This window comes from Sinohyriopsis cumingii, chromosome 1, assembly GCF_028554795.1.
Source record: "Sinohyriopsis cumingii isolate HCF-2022 chromosome 1, ASM2855479v2, whole genome shotgun sequence".
Classification (NCBI taxonomy): Eukaryota; Metazoa; Mollusca; class Bivalvia; order Unionida; family Unionidae; genus Sinohyriopsis; species Sinohyriopsis cumingii.
In genome coordinates, this window is record NC_142961.1 from 140,439,648 (window position 1) to 140,460,233 (window position 20,586).

Below are 20,586 nucleotides of genomic sequence, written 5' to 3' on the forward strand. Positions count from 1 at the left end.
GATATCATCACACTGCAATGTGACCAGTGTATAATACCATATCATCACACTGCAATGTGCCCAGTGTACATATTACCATATCATGATATCATCACACTGCAATGTGACCAGTGTATATATTACCATATTTTGTCTTACCATATCATGATATCATCACACTGCAGTGTTACCAATGCACATCCTACCATATCATGTCTTATCATAACATACCTTACCATATCATGACATCATCACATTGTAATGTTACCAATGTATCTCTTACCATATCATGATATCATCACACTGTAATGTTACCAATGTATGTCTTACCATATCATATCATGCCATATTATGATATCATCACACTGTAATGTTACCAATTTACGTCTTACCATATCATATAATAATAATAATAATAATAATGAGGACTTTGTATAGCACATAATCTTTAGAAGCTCTAAGCGCTTTTCAACATTAGACAACACATATAACATAAAAAAATATATAATGATATGATTACAAAAAACAAACACCATGAAATTGGAAAACAAAAAAAAACATGCTGAAAATATTTCAGGTAGGAAACATTATTAGGTCTTTAAGTTTGTTCTTAGAGTCAAAATAAGTGAGTTTTAAGAGTACTCTTGAATGAGATCACTGTGTCATTGTGTCTAAGTTCAGTGGGCAATTTATTCCACGTTGCTGGGCCCTGGTATGCAAAAAAAGTGTTGTCCATATGACTAATATCTTACCATAACATGATATTGTCACACTGTAATATTACCAATGTACATATTACCATATCATGTTTTACTATATCATGATATCATCACACTCTAATGTTACCAATGTACATATTACCATATCATGTTTTACTATATCATGATATCATCACACTCTAATGTTACCAATGTACATATTACCATATCATGTTTTACTATATCATGATATCATCACACTCTAATGTTACCAATGTACATATTACCATATCATGTTTTACTATATCATGATATCATCACACTCTAATGTTACCAATGTACATATTACCATATGTCTTACTATATCATGATATCATCACACTCTAATGTTACCAATGTACATATTACCATATCATGTCTTACTATATCATGATATCATCACACTCTAATGTTACCAATGTACATATTACCATATGTCTTACTATATCATGATATCATCACACTCTAATGTTACCAATGTACATATTACCATATGTCTTACTATATCATGATATCATCACACTCTAATGTTACCAATGTACATATTACCATATGTCTTACTATATCATGATATCATCACACTCTAATGTTACCAATGTACATATTACCATATCATGTCTTACTGTATCATGATATCATCACACTCTAATGTTACCAATGTACATATTACCATATCATGTCTTACTATATCATGATATCATCACACTCTAATGTTACCAATGTACATCTTGACTACTCCAGTGGCCTAGTGTTTACAATGTCTGCCTCGGAAGCCGGAGGTTGCAGGTTTGAATCCCTGCTGAGTCATATAAAAGATTTATAAAAATGGTACTAACAGTTGCCTCACTTAGCAATCAGCATTTAAGAGGTTAGTATTAGGACTAGACTTTTTATAATAACTAGTTGGTCATAAATAAAAATGGTGCCAGTCATACATCCAATATGGTTGCCCTGATGACTCTCTTAAAAATCTTATCACTACTCCCACTGAATGGATGATCATTATCACATTCAGCTTTCACCAAAACACTTCTGATAATGTCCACTTCCTCTTAAATAATCAGAAGATGTTATCTTTTATCATCATCTGAAAAAAATTTGATCTGATCACCATTTGCAGTTTTGGCAGTATAGAGCGCAAACATTTACCTTGTGTGCATGTGCACGTATGTGTGTGATGAAGAGATAATTGGATTAATGAGAGCCAGATAAATTTCTGTGTTCCCATGTGATGTTGCTTCTTTTTTTTGCAGGCTATCTCCTCTCCTAAAGACGAAGACTTGCAAGAAAAAGCATGGCACGCTGTCTTACCCCTAGTTTCTCAACTCAAAAAATATTATGAATTTTCACTAAAATTAGGTAAGAACAAGACATGACAAATGCTGCATTTAGTATTTTTATGAATAAATTACCGTAAATCCTTGATGACTTTATCATTAGCCACTCACATACTCAGCACCACAAGCATGAGTTTCCGAGTCCTAGTGTAAAGATCTTTGAAAACTTAAAACATCCCAAGCTCAAAATGTTTAATCCCACAGGACTTTCAGTATTTAAGGTTCTGTTGTAATTTCTTCATGTGGTATGTACAATATGATTGGGTTGTCTTTAGATGGGCTGTGTTGTGTGATTGGGTTGTCTTTAGATGGGCTGTGTTGTGTGATTGGGTTGTCTTTAGATGGGCTGTGTGATATGATTGGGTTGTCTTTAGATGGGCTGTGGGATGTGATTGGGTTGTCTTTAGATGAATTGTGGATATGATTGGTTTGTCTTTAGATGGGCTGTGTGATATGATTCAGTTGTCTTTAGATGAATTCTGGGATATGATTGGGTTTTCTTTAGATGGGCTGTGGGATATGATTTGGTTGTCTTTAGATGAATTGTGGGATGTGATTGGGTTGTCTTTAGATGGGATGTGGGATGTGATTGGGTTGTCTTTAGGTGGGCTGTGGGATATGATTGGATTGTCTTTAGATGAATTGTGGGATGTGATTGGGTTGTCTTTAGATGGGATGTGGGATGCGATTGGGTTGTCTTTAGGTGGGCTGTGGGATATGATTGGATTGTCTTTAGATGGTCTGTGGGATATGATTTGGTTGTGTTTAGATGCGTTTGCGGATATGATTGGAATGTCTTTCGATAGGCTGTATGACATGATTTTGTTGTCCTTAGATGGGCTGGGTGATGTGATTGGGTTGTCTTTAGATGAGTTGTGGGATATGATTGGGTTGTCTTTCGACGAGTTGTGTGATATGATAGGGTTGTCTTTAGATGAGTTGTGTGATGTGATAGGACTGTCTTTAGATGGGCTGTGTGTTGTGATTGGGTTGTCTTTAGATGAGTTGTGGGATGTGATTGTGTTGTCTTTAGATGAGTTGTGCAATGTGATAGGGTTATCTTTAGATGGGCTGTGGGATATGATTAGATTGTCTTTAGATGGGCTGTGAGATATGTTTGGATTGTTTTTAGAAGGGTTGTAGGATTTGATTGGGTTGTCTTCAGATGGGCCATGGGATATGATTGGGATGTATTTAGATAGGCTGTGTGACATGATTTTGTTGTTCTTAGATGGGCTGTGTGATGTGATTGGGTTGTCTTTAGATGAGTTGTGTGTGTGATTGGGTTGTCTTTAGATGGGCTGTGGGATGTGATTCGGTTGTCTTTAGATGGGCTGTGTGATATGATTGGGTTGTATTTAGATGAGTTGTGGGATATGATAGGGTTGTCTTTAGATGAGTTGTGGAATGTGATTGGGTTGTCTTTAGATGGGCTGTGTGATATGATTGTATGATTTTTAGATGGGCTGTTGGATGTGATTGGGTTGTCTTTAGATGGGCTGTGTGATATGATTGGGTTGTCTTTAGATGGGTTGTGGGATGTGATTGAGTTGTCTTGAGATGAGTTGTGGGATGTGATTGGGTTGTCTTTAGATGAGTTGTGGGATGTGATAGGGTTGTCTTTAGATGAGTTGTGGGATATGATTGGGTTGTCTTTAGATGAGTTGTGGGATGTGATAGGGTTGTCTTTAGATGAGTTGTGGGGTGTGATTGAGTTGTCTTTAGTTGGGTTGTGGGATGTGATTGGGTTGTCTTTAGATGAGTTGTGGGATGTGATTGGATTGTCTTTAGATGAGTTGTGGGATGTGATTGGGTTGTCTTTAGATGAGTTGTGGGATGTGATTGGGTTGTCTTTAGATGGGATGTGGGATGTGATTGGGTTGTCTTTAGGTGGGCTGTGGGATATGATTGGATTGTCTTTAGATGGTCTGTGGGATATGATTTGGTTGTGTTTAGATGCGTTTGCGGATATGATTGGAATGTCTTTCGATAGGCTGTGTGACATGATTTTGTTGTCCTTAGATGGGCTGGGTGATGTGATTGGGTTGTCTTTAGATGAGTTGTGGGATGTGATTGGGTTGTCTTTTGATGAGTTGCGTGATATGATAGGGTTGTCTTTAGATGAGTTGTGTGATGTGATAGGATTGTCTTTAGATGGGCTGTGTGTTGTGATTGGGTTGTCTTTAGATGAGTTGTGGGATGTGATTGTGTTGTCTTTAGATGAGTTGTGCAGTGTGATAGGGTTGTCTTTAGATGGGCTGTGGGATATGATTGGATTGTCTTTAGATGGGCTGTGAGATATGTTTGGATTGTTTTTAGAAGGGTTGTGGGATATGATTGGGTTGTCTTCAGATGGGCCATGTGATATGATTGGGATGTATTTAGATAGGCTGTGTGACATGATTTTGTTGTCCTTAGATGGGCTGTGTGATGTGATTGGGTTGTCTTTAGATGAGTTGTGTGTGTGATTGGGTTGTCTTTAGATGGGCTGTGGGATGTGATTCGGTTGTCTTTAGATGGGCTGTGTGATATGATTGGGTTGTCTTTAGATGAGTTGTGGGATATGATAGGGTTGTCTTTAGATGAGTTGTGGAATGTGATTGGGTTGTCTTTAGATGGGCTGTGTAATATGATTGTATGATTTTTAGATGGGCTGTGGGATGTGATTGGGTTGTCTTTAGATGGGCTGTGTGATATGATTGGGTTGTCTTTAGATGGGTTGTGGGATGTGATTGAGTTGTCTTGAGATGAGTTGTGGGATGTGATTGGGTTGTCTTTAGATGAGTTGTGGGATGTGATAGGGTTGTCTTTAGATGAGTTGTGGGATATGATTGGGTTGTCTTTAGATGAGTTGTGGGATGTGATTGGGTTGTCTTTAGATGAGTTGTAGGATGTGATTGGGTTGTCTTTAGAGGGAATGTGATGTGATTGGGTTGTCTTTAGATGAGTTGTGGGATGTGATTGGGTTGTCTTTAGAGGGAATGTGATGTGATTGGGTTGTCTTTAGATGAGTTGTGGGATATGATTGGGTTGTCTTTAGATGGGTTGTAATATAGGATTGGATAGTCTTTAGATTGCACAATGGTTTTAAAATTTTACATCTCTCCATTGCAATAATGCACATTATTTTGAATATAATGTGGTACCGCTATGGACACCATTACCAAAATCATACCAATTTACAACAATATGGTTTGAAAGAAAACAAGGTGAAGCTTGGTCTTATATCTTCGTTTCCTTAATTTACTTTTCGAAACACCATTATTTTACATACTTTGATAGTGCCAGACATACTGCGGTATGTTGTTCTCAATATATTAATGTTCTTAATGTATATTGGTTCTCATTAAAATGTAGTTCAGCACATAGCATGGAAAATGTTGTTTTCTTCAAGCAGTTTGGGGGCTAGAATTTTTTTCTGACACAAATTCCACTCCCTATTACCCCCACTCCGCCCAGTCAGTCCCCAAGTTTAATGCAACCAGGAGAAAATTGCTGAACCTGGTTTGACCTGCAAATTGTTGATTTGAGTGTGACTTTAGCTGAAAGTGAATGTAGTGAGCTATCTTATTTCCGCTTGGGCCACTTGTACTCGTGTTTCTTTTTTTAGTATCTTTCATTAACCCATATCCAGTTCATTTATTCTTTGAGAAGGAAGGTAATCCATGAATAAAAGCTGGTCATTATGTGACCATATTATACATATTCAAGCTCTATTTTTAGATGAGAAAACCCCTTCATACTTTGAAATTTGACCTTCATTAAATATGATTTTCAGCTTCACAGTGTTTAGACATTTTAAGTCAAGCAAAAAATATGAATGTAAACCAAAATTATCATTTAAACACCTGGCAGGCATATAATGTGCTGTTCAGGGTACTTTTGTTCCTTATTATTAAACATTCTTGGCTTTGACTTTTGAGGGCATTTATATACTACAAACATAAATATAGTTGACCTATTTTTCAGAAAATAATGTTCCCATATTGCTAGAGGCCTTGTGTTCCAAAGACCTGACACCCAATCAGCATCTAGAGACTCAGCAGGCCCTGTTCAAGCAGTTTGCAGTCATTCTGGACTTTGTCCTCAAGTTTGATGACCTCAAGGTAAAGACCAACAGTCATTTCTCTACATTGGCACTAAATGTAAATTCACCAAGAATGGTAAAATTCTGGTTACATGGTAACCATTAGCAACAAATGGGTATTTGAGGTCAGGCATAAGCAAGTAGGTGTATGTGTGTATGATTTGGATTTTTGATGTAGCTTTAAAAATTTCAGTCATATTGCTTTGATGTCTGCAGTGAGGCAGTTTATAATGTTGTCTAGCACTGGGGCATCATGCCACAGACATGTAGCATGATGTCCCACCCAGTCACATTATCCCAACACTGGGCCAACCAGTCCTAACACTAACCTCTTAATGCTGAGTGCCAGCTGTAAGTATCATTTTTATAAGTCTTTGGTATGACTCTGCTGGAGTTCGAACCGGCAACCTACCACATGAGAGGTGTATGCTCTAACCATTAGGCCACCGGAGCAGTCCATAAACATGTAGGCAAAGAGTCTTTGGAGCTGAACCACTGGTGGGGGCATATGAGGCAAAACCCCAGAAATGAATACATTTTTAGCATTTCCAGGGCATAATTTTTGTAACAGTGACCATCTTAAAAATATTTCTTCTCCTGCATGGATGGTCATGTTAAAATGGAGTTTTCACTACATGACTTCTTATGATGTCTAGTTCATCCTAAATGAAAATGACAACTAATATGCTATCACAGGGGTCATCTTGAAAATCTTATTACCACTACTCTTAAATGAATGGTCAGGCCAGTTTTCACTGAAATGATTCTTATGATATCTTACTGATTGTAAATGAAACTGGTACCTGTCTGACTTCCAATATGGCCACCACAATTGCTGTCTTGAAAATAATGTTATGGTTACTTCTTCTAGATGGCAGGTTGTATTGATGTTGTACTTTCACAAAGACATCTTGTGGTGTCTAGTTGGTCCTAAATGCCAATCTAATATCTAATAATGCCATCATGGCAGCCATCTTAAAAAATCTTTATATTAGTACTTCTCCAAAATGGAAAGTTGTATCAGCATGGAATTTCAACTGGAAGACTTCTTGTGATGTCTTGTTGGTTCTAAATGAAAATGGTGCCAATCTGACATCTACAGCTAATTTGAAAATCTTGTTATTGCTGAAGAAGCTCAAGATGGCTGCAACACTAAGCAGATAAAAAAGAACAAATACTCGATATCTTTAATTACTGTGTGTTCTTGCTTATGAGTCCAACTTCAGACTGCACAAATCCAGATCTGCCGGCGCATTAATGCTCTGTGCAGCTTGTTAGGAGTAATCATCAGAGCAAATGTAGACCCTAATCTGCAGGTGCATTTTGATACAACAAGTCAGGTTCTTTGTTTATTTGCAATTTGACTGGACTTATAAGGGAGTATATATGGTACTGTTATTTTTAACTTGTAGTATAACACTGTGTATTAGTTTTATTTTTGTCATTTTACCGTGTAGTACAATACTGTGTATTACAGTTTTATTTTTGTCATTTTACCATGTAGTATAATACTGTGTATAACAGTTTTATTTTTGTCATTTTACCTTGTCGTATAATACTGTGTATAACAGTTTTATTTTTGTCATTTTACCTTGTCGTATAATACTGTGTATAACAGTTTTATTTTTGTCATTTTACCTTGTCGTATAATACTGTGTATAACAGTTTTATTTTTGTCATTTTACCTTGTCGTATAATACTGTGTATAACAGTTTTATTTTTGTCATTTTACCTTGTCGTATAATACTGTGTATAACAGTTTTATTTTTGTCATTTTACCTTGTCATATAATACTGTGTATAACAGTTTTATTTTTGTCATTTTACTTTGTCGTATAATACTGTGTATAACAGTTTTATTTTTGTCATTTTACTTTGTCATATAATACTGTGTATAACAGTTTTATTTTTGTCATTTTACTTTGTCGTATAATACTGTGTATAACAGTTTTATTTTTGTCATTTTACTTTGTCATATAATACTGTGTATAACAGTTTTATTTTTGTCATTTTACTTTGTCATATAATACTGTGTATAACAGTTTTATTTTTGTCATTTTACTTTGTCATATAATACTGTGTGTTTTTGTAATTAGTTTTGTAATTAGTCGCACAATTTTTTATTGATTGCTAAGAAACTTGGTAAATGTTACCATCATCACATGAAGATGCAAACATCAACAAATCACAGTTTTCCTGCAATTTTTGTAAGAGTTATTGGCCATTTTTACCTGCAGCTGAATAGGATAAATAGAGTTTCAATACTTCAAATTCATTATATTTGCAATAGAAATATTAAAATTTGCACTAGGACAGAAGCTTGTGAACACAAATAGTCTCAGATTTTTTTATTAGTTCAACATGACACCTACATTTTATGGCTATCGGTTATCATCTGGTTATTGACAAATTACTTTGTTCCCATAAATTCGTCTGAGTAATTGTTCTTTTATGTCTTCTAGCTTAATGTAGTATATAACACCATCTTGTTAACACAACTAATCAGTCTTTTAACTCATTAATCTCTGGCACTGCATTTACATGGCAGGAGGTAGTAGCCTACTGCCAAACTCGGTAATGTCAAGTTCATGTATGATACGCCAAAATGGGTGTTATTATAGAAAGGTAGACAGATGTAGCTCTACAGTGATACCAAATAATCTGAAAGTTCTAGTTGCACTACAAAATACAGAGGGAAAAACCTAATTTTTTGGACCTGATTTTTTTCCACCCAACATTCGCCTGTGGTCGGAATCTGATTTTGTGTCTGAATTTTAGACTTTTAGGTCTTAGATCAAAGGCAGACCGGTACGAACTGCAAACAGACAGATGAACCTTTGCAAAAAGTAGAATAAGATGGGCATTTGGAATGAAGAGTGGTCTCAATATGAAAATGATGGGTCTTTTAAGCAAAAAAAAAAAGACCAACTTTTACCCTTCTGCTCATGCACAAGCAAAATAGTCAATGAAAAACAATGTTTCTAACACAACTAGGAATTAAGTTGATGGAAAATCACTTGGAAGTCGATGTATTAGGATGTATTCAGAAATAGCCCACAAAATGTGTTTCCTACTCGCATTTCAGGCAAAAACAACAAAAACCTCCAGGGGTTAATGAGTTAATGGGTCATGAGTCACATAAAACTTGGTCTGTGTTATTGTCATCACCTGCAATGCACGTGTTGAGAAAAAACTTTGCTTATGCAATTTTATCAAGTTATTGCCCATATTTACTTGGAATTTAAAAACCTTTGATGGAATCTTGTGAATGCAACTTTTCTCACAGATTTCAGCTTATTGTCATGATGTTTGGGATATGTTACGGTAATCATTTAAAGATACTCTTATTGACAGATTACTCTGTTTCTCTGATTTCTGTTAGAGTTATTGCCCCTTGTGATTTGGAGCCTGATGTATTGCATGACAATCTTTTGAATACAACTACATTCTCTGTTTTCAATGGATTCCCATGATCTCTACTTGATATGTTAAGGTCATCATTAGTCATTGTACTCAGTATTTTTTGGAGTTTGTTGTTGTTGTTGTTTTAGTTCCCTTCATCATTGTGTATGGGCTTGTTATGGGACAGACATGAATAGATTGTTCACAATTCCTCATTGTGTATAAAAGTCAGGGGGGATTTCATTTTGCAGGAAATGCTTTTTTATGTAGGCAAAGTAGTGAATTGCAAGTATGAAAACTTTTTGTATCGGTCATGGACAAGAGGAAGTCATAATAGTTTCGGATATTACAGAACATGTTGTGTCATTATGACATCGCCATTGAGTGGCAAAACAAAGGTACCACGTGTACTCCCTTATAAGACAAGTCCCGTTTCACTCTACAAAGACCCAGGTCTACCATTGCATGGCCGTCATTGGTTTTCTGGGAAATTTTGGTTGCTTTGTGTTTTTGTGGGTTTGTTTTAGTCCTCTGATTGTAAAGAAGTATAACAGCCTACATGTATCAGTGGCAGTAGGTGTTTGTGGTTGACTTCCCTAAAGAACTGCTGTTAAACAGCCTACATGTATCGGTGGCAGCAGGTGTTTGTGGTTGACTTCCCTAAAGAACTGTTGTTAAACCGCCTACATGTATCAGTGGCAGTAGGTGTTTTGGCTGATAGGTGTTTTGGCTCACTTCCCTAATGAACTGTTGTTAAACAGCCTACTTGTATCAGTGGCAGCAGGTGTTTGTGGTTGAATTCCCTAAAGAACTGTTGTTAAACAGCCTACATGTATTAGTGGCAGTTGGTGTTTTGGTTGACATCCTTAATGAACTATTGCCAACTTTCCTAAGGTACTGTTGTTAAACAGCCTACATGTATTAGTGGCAGTTGGTGTTTTGGTTGACATCCTTAATGAACTATTGCCAACTTTCCTAAGGTACTGTTGTTTAACAGTCTACATGTATCAGTGGTAGCAGGTGTTTGTGGCTGATGTCCTTAAGGAACTTGTCTAATAGTCTATATGTATCAGTGGCAGTAGGTGTTTTGGCTGATTTCCCCTCAGGAACTGTTGAATACCAATGGAATTATAAGTTACAGAGAAATTCAGAATGAATATTGATTACATTTGTAGGCAAAACAGTGAATTGCAAGTATGAAAACTTTTGTATGAATCATGTGCAAAAAGAAGTCATAATAGTTTTGGATTTTACAGAACATGTTGTGGCATTATGGCATCACCATTGAGTGGCAAAACAAAGATACCACATGTACTCGCTTACAAGATGAGTCCAGTATCACTCTACAAAGACCCAGGTCAATGCAGTTTGTTAGGAGTAATCAGTAGAATAAATAACAGACCCTGATCTGCCAGTGCATTATGCAGTGGCAGATTAAGGTCTGTGTTTTTTTGCAATTGGACTTATAAGCATGTACATACCTTGTCACTTTTCCAATGGTGTTGGCATCAGCAGTCTTAACATTCTATGTTGAAGTTTTTGAAATTTGTTTCTTGTCTATGACAGCTGAATCGTAACAGTGTACCCAGATATGCTGTGTCTTGTCTATGATAGGTGAATCATAATACTGTACCCATATATGCTGTCTTGTCTATGACAACTGAATCATAATACTGTACCCAGATATGCTGTCTTGTCTATGACAACTGAATCATAATACTGTACCCAGATATGCTGTCTTGTCTATGACAACTGAATCATAATACTGTACCCATATATGCTGTGTCTTGTCTATGACAGTTGAATCATAATACTGTACCCAGATATGCTGTCTTGTCTATGACAACTGAATCATAATACTGTACCCATATATGCTGTGTCTTGTCTATGACAGTTGAATCATAATACTGTACCCAGATATGATGTCTTGTCTATGATAACTGAATCATAATACTGTACCCATATATGCTGTGTCTTGTCTATGACAGTTGAATCATAATACTGCACCCAGATATGCTGTGTCTTGTCTATTACAGTTGAATCATAATACTGTACCCATATATGCTGCATCTTGTCTATTACAGTTGAATCATATTAGTGTACCCAGATATGCTGTGTCTTGTCTATGACAACTGAATCATAATACTGTACCCATATATGCTGTGTCTTGTCTGTGACAGTTGAATCATAATACTGCACCCAGATATGCTGTGTCTTGTCTATTACAGTTGAATCATAATACTGTACCCAGATATGCTGTGTCTTGTCTATTACAGTTGAATCATAATACTGTACCCATATATGCTGCATCTTGTCTATTACAGTTGAATCATATTAGTGTACCCAGATATGCTGTGTCTTGTCTATGACAACTGAATCATAATACTGTACCCAGATATGCTGTGTCTTGTCTATTACAGTTGAATCATAATACTGTACCCAGATATGCTGTGTCTTGTCTATGACAACTTAATCATAATACTGTACCCAGATATGCTGTGTCTTGTCTATTACAGTTGAATCAATATACTGTACCCATATATGCTGTGTCTTGTCTATGACAGTTGAATCATAATACTGTACCCAGATATGCTGTCTTGTCTATGACAACTGAATCATAATACTGTACCCATATATGCTGTGTCTTGTCTATGACAGTTGAATCATAATACTGTACCCAGATATGCTGTCTTGTCTATGATAACTGAATCATAATACTGTACCCATATATGCTGTGTCTTGTCTGTGACAGTTGAATCATAATACTGCACCCAGATATGCTGTGTCTTGTCTATTACAGTTGAATCATAATACTGTACCCAGATATGCTGTGTCTTGTCTATTACAGTTGAATCATAATACTGTACCCATATATGCTGCATCTTGTCTATTACAGTTGAATCATATTAGTGTACCCAGATATGCTGTCTTGTCTATGACAACTGAATCATAATACTGTACCCAGACATGCTGTATCTTGTATATGACAGTTGAATCATAATATTGTACCCAGATATGCTGTCTTGTCTATTACAGCTGAATTGTAATACTGTACCCATATATGCTGTGTCTTGTCTATGACAGTTGAATCATAATACTGTACCCAGATATGCTGTCTTGTCTATGACAACTGAATCATAATACTGTACCCAGTTATGCTGTGTCTTGTCTATGACATTTGAATCATAATACTGTATCCAGATATGCTGTCTTTTCTATGACAGCTAAATCATAATACTGTTCCTAGATATGCTGTGTCTTGTCTATGACAGCTGAATCATAATACTGTACCCAGATATGCTGTCTTGTCTATGACAGCTGAATCATAATACTATACCTAGATATGCAGTGTCTTGCCTATGACAGTTGAATCATGATACTGTACCCAGATTTGCTGTCTTGTCTATGAGAGGTGAATCATAACACTGTACCCAGATATGCTGTGTCTTGTCTATGACATTTGAATCATAATACTGTACCCAGATATGCTGTCTTGTCTATGACAGCTGAATCATAATACTGTACCCAGATATGCTGTCTTGTCTATGAGAGTTGAATCATAATACTACCCAGATATGCTGTCTTGCCTATGACAGCTGAATCATGTTGTTGTTGTTGTTATTATGGGGTTTAATGCCATATTTCAGCACACGATAGGCTATGCATGGTGGCCAGTATTAATGGTGGAGGAAGAACCCGGGAAAACCCCAGGAAGAACCACCAACCCACGAGAAGCTACTGGCAAGCTTTCTCACATACCCACGTTCAGCTGAATCATAATACTGTACCTAGATATAGTGTATCTTTTCTATTACAGCTGAATGATAACACTGCTCACAAGCAAGATACCAAATTCCACAGAATCCCATGTTTTACATTGTGCTTAATATTTTCTAAATTAAAATTAATTTTCATATTGCATACACAAATATAAAATTTGGAGTATTGAACTGCCTACATTCAGGTTCCCTTGTCTTGTGAGGTAGGTGGAGGTATATAACCTCATTTCATTGTGTTTGTTTACATAAGCACATGCACTGCAGTTTTGAAATGTGATCATAACCTTTGGGCCAGAAATGGCCATCGTGGGTTTTCTGTGAAGTTTTGGTTGCTTTGCGTTTTTGTGGGTTTGTTTCAGTCCTCTGATTGTAAAGAATGATAGCACCCTATATGTATAAGTGGCAGCAGGTGTTTGTGGCTGACTTCCCTAAAGAACTGTTGTTAAGCACCCTATATGTATAAGTGACAGCAGGTGTTTGTGGCTGACTTAAGAAACTGCTATTTAACAGCCTACATGTATTAGTCACAGCAGGTGTTTATGGTTGACTTCCCTAAAGAACTGTTATTTAACAGCCTATATGTATTAGTCGCTGCAGGTGTTTGTGGTTAACTTCCCTAACGAACTGTTGTTAAACAGCCTACATGTATTAGTGGCAGTTGGTGTTTTGGTTGACATCCTTAATGAACTATTGCCAACTTTCCTAAGGAATTGTTGTTTAACAGTCTACATGTATCAGTGGTAGCAGGTGTTTGTGGCTGATGTCCTTAAGGAACTTGTCTAATAGTCTATATGTATCAGTGGCAGTAGGTGTTTTGGCTGATTTCCCCTCAGGAACTGTTGAATACCAATGGAATCATCAGTTACAGAGAAATTCGGAATGAATATTGGTTACATTTGTAGACCATTTATCATTATTAAAGCAGCGTTCTTTTCTCAAAGAAAGAAGAAGAATAATAATAATGAGGACTTTGTATAGAGCCTAATCTTTAGAAGCTCTAAGTGCTTTACAACATTAGACAACACCTATAAGATAAAAAACATGTATAATGATATGATTACAAAAACAAACACCATGAAATTAGAAAACATAAAAAACATGCTGAGAATATTTAAGGTAGGAAACATTATTAGGTCTTTAAGTTTGTTCTTGTAGTTGAAATAAGTGAGTTTTGAGAGCACTCTTGAATGGGATCACTGTGTCTTTGTGTCTAAGTTCGGTGGGCAATTCATTCCACGTTGCTGGGCCCTGATCTTTGAAATTTCAATTCTTTTAAATAGACTTTCATTTTCCATCAGTTATTAATGTTCTGTTTATTTATTTCGTACATATTTATTGCTGATTGGTAAATAGGCTGTTCCATGTGTAAATGATGTTATTCCAAGGCTTGGTAAAGTTATCTGGGGTCCAGTTAGTTAGTATGGCCATTGATGTTGTGAATTCTCACAACCTCTAATTAAAGATGGTTACTTGTTGGCCCTCCTACCCATCTATTATATATTCAATGAAAGTCATAATTTTACAACAGTACCTTGAGAACACCTAAAGGTCAATTGTATGTACTAATTAATAATTTAAAACATTTCAGGTATAAAATTTCTTAAATAGTACCACACTTTAATCTGATTCATCAGCTGTCTTGTCTTCATTGTTAGATGACGAACCCAATGATGCAGAATGACTTCAGCTACTACAGGCGGACACAAAGCAGGAAAAGAATGGCTAACGAAGTAAGTAGGGCACTTTCATTTGCACATGCATCTGCAGTTTCTCTTACTAGCTTGAGCTTGCTTGTGCAAATATAGTAAAGCTTACTATATTTACTTGCTTATTTGTCTTGTCCAACTGCAAACTGCCGACCTAGGTCTGCCATCATATAATGTGATGTAAGATCTTGGTCAATGCAATGAACTTCGTTAGGAGTAATCAGTGGAGCACAAAATATAGACCTTGATCTGCATAATGCACCAGCAGATCAGGGTACATGTTGTTTGCTGTTGGACCTGACTTGTAAGGTAATATGTGTATATATATATATATATATATATATATATATATATATATATATATATATATATATATATATATATATATATATATGGTATGTTATGACCCTCACATCTGGCATAGGCATCCAGTGCATGCAGATACGTTAACGTTTCTGCTTTGATTTTGATAATGGTTCACATAAAGAAGTATGCATTTAAATTTAACCATTGTATGTCCTTTTTCATACTTTATTTACCTGATTTCATTGATTTTATTTGCAGTTCATGAAGAACAGTATGGGCTTAAAGTTTGCATTTAAGGTTTGTTCTCTGTAGTTAAAGTTGTGTTTTAGGCTTTGATTTTGGTTTCTAGGAAGGAAAAATGCACTTACATTTCTCTTTATAAAGCATGTGCCCAGACTTATTCAATGCCTTTTTTTTACCTAACATTACTGATATTGCATTTTATTGGGAAAAGTTTGCATAAAGTTTACACTATCTAGATAGCTGGTTGAAAATTTTATTTGAGGTATTTTTATTGCTTTAGTAGGTTAAAGTTTTTATTTGAGGTATTTTTATTGCTTTCTGGAATGAACTGTGCATTTAAATTTGCTAAATAACTTCTGCACCTGTTGAGGTGGACATTATTACCATTGTACCAGTTTACCATGGTATTTTTTTTCCCAGTAGTATGTGCCACAGTACTTTTCGTTGTACCAGTACTTAAGCATTTTCCATCATCAAGGAATGTGAAGACTTTGCTGAGTATTCTTGTTACAAATTGACTATTTAACAGCATGTTTTCATTTTTCCTGGCAAAATGTTTCAAAATATTATTATTATTATTAATATTATTATTTACAAAAGATTTGTATTTATCACAGATTCATTTTGAACATCACAAATATAATTCATTTCAAATCCATTAATCACATATTTAACATTTGTCATCAGAGCTTAATTATCACACTTTAGTTACAGTTTAGATTACAACATATACAACAATTAACACATAGCAAATTCATCTACTATAAGGTGCTAGCCATTTCATTTTTGGGAGTATTGTGTAGCTGTGATTTTCTTTTGAGCTGTGATATTTTTTTTCTTTTCTCTCAAGAGTTTTTTTCCCTTCAGATTATCTAATGGATATGATATGGAGTGTTCTTGCTATAAACAGATAAATCAGAGGGAGATTTTTCCAGCATAAAATGAACAGACGGAAGGATTTTAAAACCGTGGCAGGCCCCTGCCCCATAACATTAAATTGTTGGTCTCTAATATAATTGCAGTGTATGATGCTACATATCACAGAATGTTCAGAAATACTGCAATATACCGTACTACAAAATGTTTCATGGTACCCAGATCTATGCCAGGGTTTAAACTTACTGGTTGTGCACTAGTCTGAGGCTAGTAAATTTCCTGCCAGACAAATAGTTTTCATAATTTCAATAGTCTGAGGCTAGTAAATTTCCTGCCAGACTAATAGTTTTCATAATTTCAATAGTCTGAGGCTAGAAAATTTCCTGCCAGACAGATAGTTTTCATAATTTCAATAGTCTGAGGCTAGTAAATTTCCTGCCAGGCTAATAGTTTTCATAATTTCAGTAGTCTGATGGCTTGTAAAATTCAAGTTGTTACTAGTCAGCATTTTGTGGGAAGGGAAGGAATAATGAAGATTTAGCAGGACTAGTATATTTCTTTTTCAACCAGCACTTGTGGCAACGCATACATTTATGTTAAATTCTAGGTCTATTCCAAATCTTATTTAGAAATGTTTTACCATGGGCTACTGATGTGAGGGAAGTTTATGGGGAACATTTTTTGGTTTGAAGTTTGTGTTCGCATTTTTATGTATGACTTGTTGAAAGGAGCTTTTTGATGTCACTTCTGCTTGTGAAATAGCATGCCTATCACCTTGTTTAATTATTTTTTATCCAGATTTACAGATTTTGTTACGTTTTTGTTGCAAATTATGAGAAAATGTTTAAGGTTAAGTTTTCATTTTAGGTTCATTATGATTGCATTTCAAAGCCAATGCAGGAAATGTGCAGTTAATTTTCACTTGTGTGTATATTCCCTTAACCTCCCTCATAACACCTACCACTGCACTACAGTTGAATATACATATCAGTTTTTGCAAAGTCCTTCAATAGAACAGCATGCCACCATTCGACAGTATCTAAGTATGTCTGGCTGGAAAGAACAGTACATTGATATATACATATATATTTAAAACTTTCAGTGTGTTTAGTGCTTATCGTTTCTTTCCAAAGTATAAAATGATAAACAGCAGCATTCATGCTTACATGTTTAAATGAAAAAGGTGACAGTGTGACCTACAACAGGGCCACCATGTCTTGTGATCCCTACCGTAATACATATAAGACCAGTCCAAAAGCAAGAAACATAAACCCTGGTCTGCCATTGTGTAATGTGCCTAGCAGATTAGGGTCTGTATTGTTCTACTGATTACTCTTATCAAACTGCATAGACCCAGATTTGTGATAGTATTATGTGACCATGGATCAGGATCTGTGCAATTTGCAGTTGGACTTGAAAGCAAGTATATATGGTACTACTTATATGAAGACATGTGGTTTTCACTAAAAGACTTATCATATGTTTGGTCGTAACAAAAAATGGTGCTACTCTAACATCGAGTAATGGCTAGCATGGTGTCCATGTTGAAAATCTTATTATAGCTGCTTCTCCAAAATTGATGCTTGTGGTGAAATGGGATTTCACAGAAAGACTTCCTTTGATATGTAGTTTGTATAAATGAGAACGGTGACAATTAGACAATAGTGGCCATCTTGAAAATCTTGTTATCATTACTTTTCTTGAAAGAATAAATATAGTAACTTGGGGGTTTCAGTTAAAGGTCTCTTGTGATATAAATGAAGAAAAATAATGCTGAACAGACCTCCAACATTACTGCCATGGTGACCATGTTCTTTTGATATCTAATTGGTCCTAAATAAAAAAACGGGCCAGCTCAGACATCCAATATGAAGGCCTTTGTGACACAAAATCTTTTCTTATTAAAACTCCTCTTTTAAGGATGGTTCTATAATCCTGTTGTCATGTTCATGTTGTTATTGTTGTCTTGTTGTTACTATTACTTGTTAGACCATGATCATGTTATTGTTGTCTTGTTGTTACTATTACTTGTTAGACCATGATCATGTTGTTATTGTTGTCCATGAGGTTTTCAGTAAACCACATCTCACTGAATACTCTTGATTTCTTTATGAATTTAGATACTGATATTTTAAAAAAAAACATTTTTATTTCTTGTTTCATTATTACAATGATGCAGATTCAGTTCTTAAAATGGCTGCCTTGATAGTCATCCTGAAAATCTTTCATGAAAATGGCTACTTTTTAAATGATGATCATGTGATGGTTGATGATCAAAGCAATAAACAATGCACACAAAAGTATTAAATGAATATTCAGATTATTGGGAATAAATGCAGGAAATGCAACAAGTATTACTGGTCCATTTATTGGTTAATATATCTTTTACAACTTAAATCTAGTTCTCTCCTTAGTGTGTCAATTTGAGCATTTCATTGAGAAAGATGATTGCCACCCACGCAATAAAATTGTACAAAAACAACAAACAAACATAATCATGTCAAGTGGAGATCACTGGCATGATGACGTTAACTTCTACCAGCATTTGGAACTGTAATTTATTAAACTGGACTGGAGGTTACTAAGGTCAACGTGTACTTTATGAAATTTTTATTTGAACAATATTTTCTTCACTGCATCAGATCTTGAACATTTGAGATATATGATTTGCCATTCAATGATAGCAATATATGATATTTTGTTACACATTATTGAAAATTGGTTTAACATATGGAAAAATATCAACTATGTTACTGATAATGTCTTATTATGGTTAGCAAGTTATTATGGTTAATAAGTCTTATTATATTTAGCAAGTCTTATTATGTTAAGCAAGACTTATTATGGTTAGCAAGTCTTTTTATGGTTAGCAAGTCTTATTATGGTTAGCATATCTATATTTCAAGTTGTTTGTCAACTCAGTGACATTTGTTTTAAGGATATATCTGAATAATACCTTGAATGATACCACTTAAATAGCTGTGGTTTTTATTCTGAAAAATATGTATAGATTTAACCAAACTTGTCATGTATGCATATCTTGACACAGCTTTGATCCATGATATCAGATGCAAGGTCAAAGGTCATTATAAAGAATTCTGTACTGTACGGGTATCTTGTGAACATGTTAGCTCCCACATTTAATAAGTTATTTATGTAACCAAATTTGATGTTTTTAATACAATCAGAGATGGTTTCCGTACTCGGCAGTTAAAAAGAATAGAAAACAAAAGAAATGGACATATTGTGGATTACCCTTTTAGCATGTAAGCTACCAAACACTTTAAAGGACTCTTCTTTAATCTTTTTTAACTTTCTGGATTTGTTTATATGAATATGTATACAGTTTAGATGACTTGATTAGATTTTCATTTCATTATATACATTTTTTACGTTTCCAAATTTTGCTATGTCTGTTAAGTTGCATAACTTTTCGGACAGCAACTTTTGGTGTGCAGTTGGGTAATACATCTTCTATAACATAAATCTAATTCTCTCTATCTTTCACAGCTGAAAAATATTTCCTTCAATATTTTCACATGACATGTGGAAATATATTTTATTACCATCATGCAGTCCTGTGTTAGAAGATATTTTCTGGTAGAATTGTACATATATGGTGTTTTCTGGCACATCAGCACAACCCTGCGTATATAGTGCCTTGCTATCACCAAAAAAAGAAGAAAAAAGAACGACTGAAAGTCATAAATGGGTAAAATCATCAAAATTTAACATTCCAAGAGCCTTCAAGCTGCTGGGGGGGCCCGAGTGGTCTAAAGTGCTCTCCATCATGGATCACTGCCATTTCACCTCTGTCTGCGTAGGTTTGAGTCTCGGGCTCTGCAAATGTGGATATGTGAGAAAGCTTGCCAGTAGATTCTCGTGGGTCAGTGGTTCTTTCCGGGGTTTTTCTGGGTTCTTCCTCCACCATTAATACTGGCCGCCATGTATAGCCTATCTTGTGCTGAAAAATGGCATTAAACCCTACAACAACAACAACTACAACAACAACAAAGCCTTCAAGCTGCAACAACACAACAGGATGCATTCTGGAACATCATGACAACATGCATTCTGGAACATCATGACTGGATGCATTCTGGAACATCATGATGAATTTTGGAACATCATGACA

The 20,586-nt window shown here is 35.4% G+C and overlaps 1 protein-coding gene across 4 annotated transcripts in view; it reads left to right on the forward strand.

Annotated features, from left to right (window-relative positions):
• Positions 1-20,586, forward strand: part of LOC149808018 (CYFIP-related Rac1 interactor B-like) — a 79,035-nt gene that overhangs the window by 24,685 nt on the left and 33,764 nt on the right. For all 4 annotated transcript variants that reach the window (XM_089972557.1, XM_089972581.1, XM_089972566.1 and 1 more), the window contains exons 4-6: positions 1,970-2,075; positions 6,023-6,159; positions 14,976-15,050. In XM_089972557.1, the coding sequence (XP_089828683.1) occupies positions 1,970-2,075; positions 6,023-6,159; positions 14,976-15,050 (318 nt within the window). The remainder of the gene's footprint in view (positions 1-1,969; positions 2,076-6,022; positions 6,160-14,975; positions 15,051-20,586) is intronic.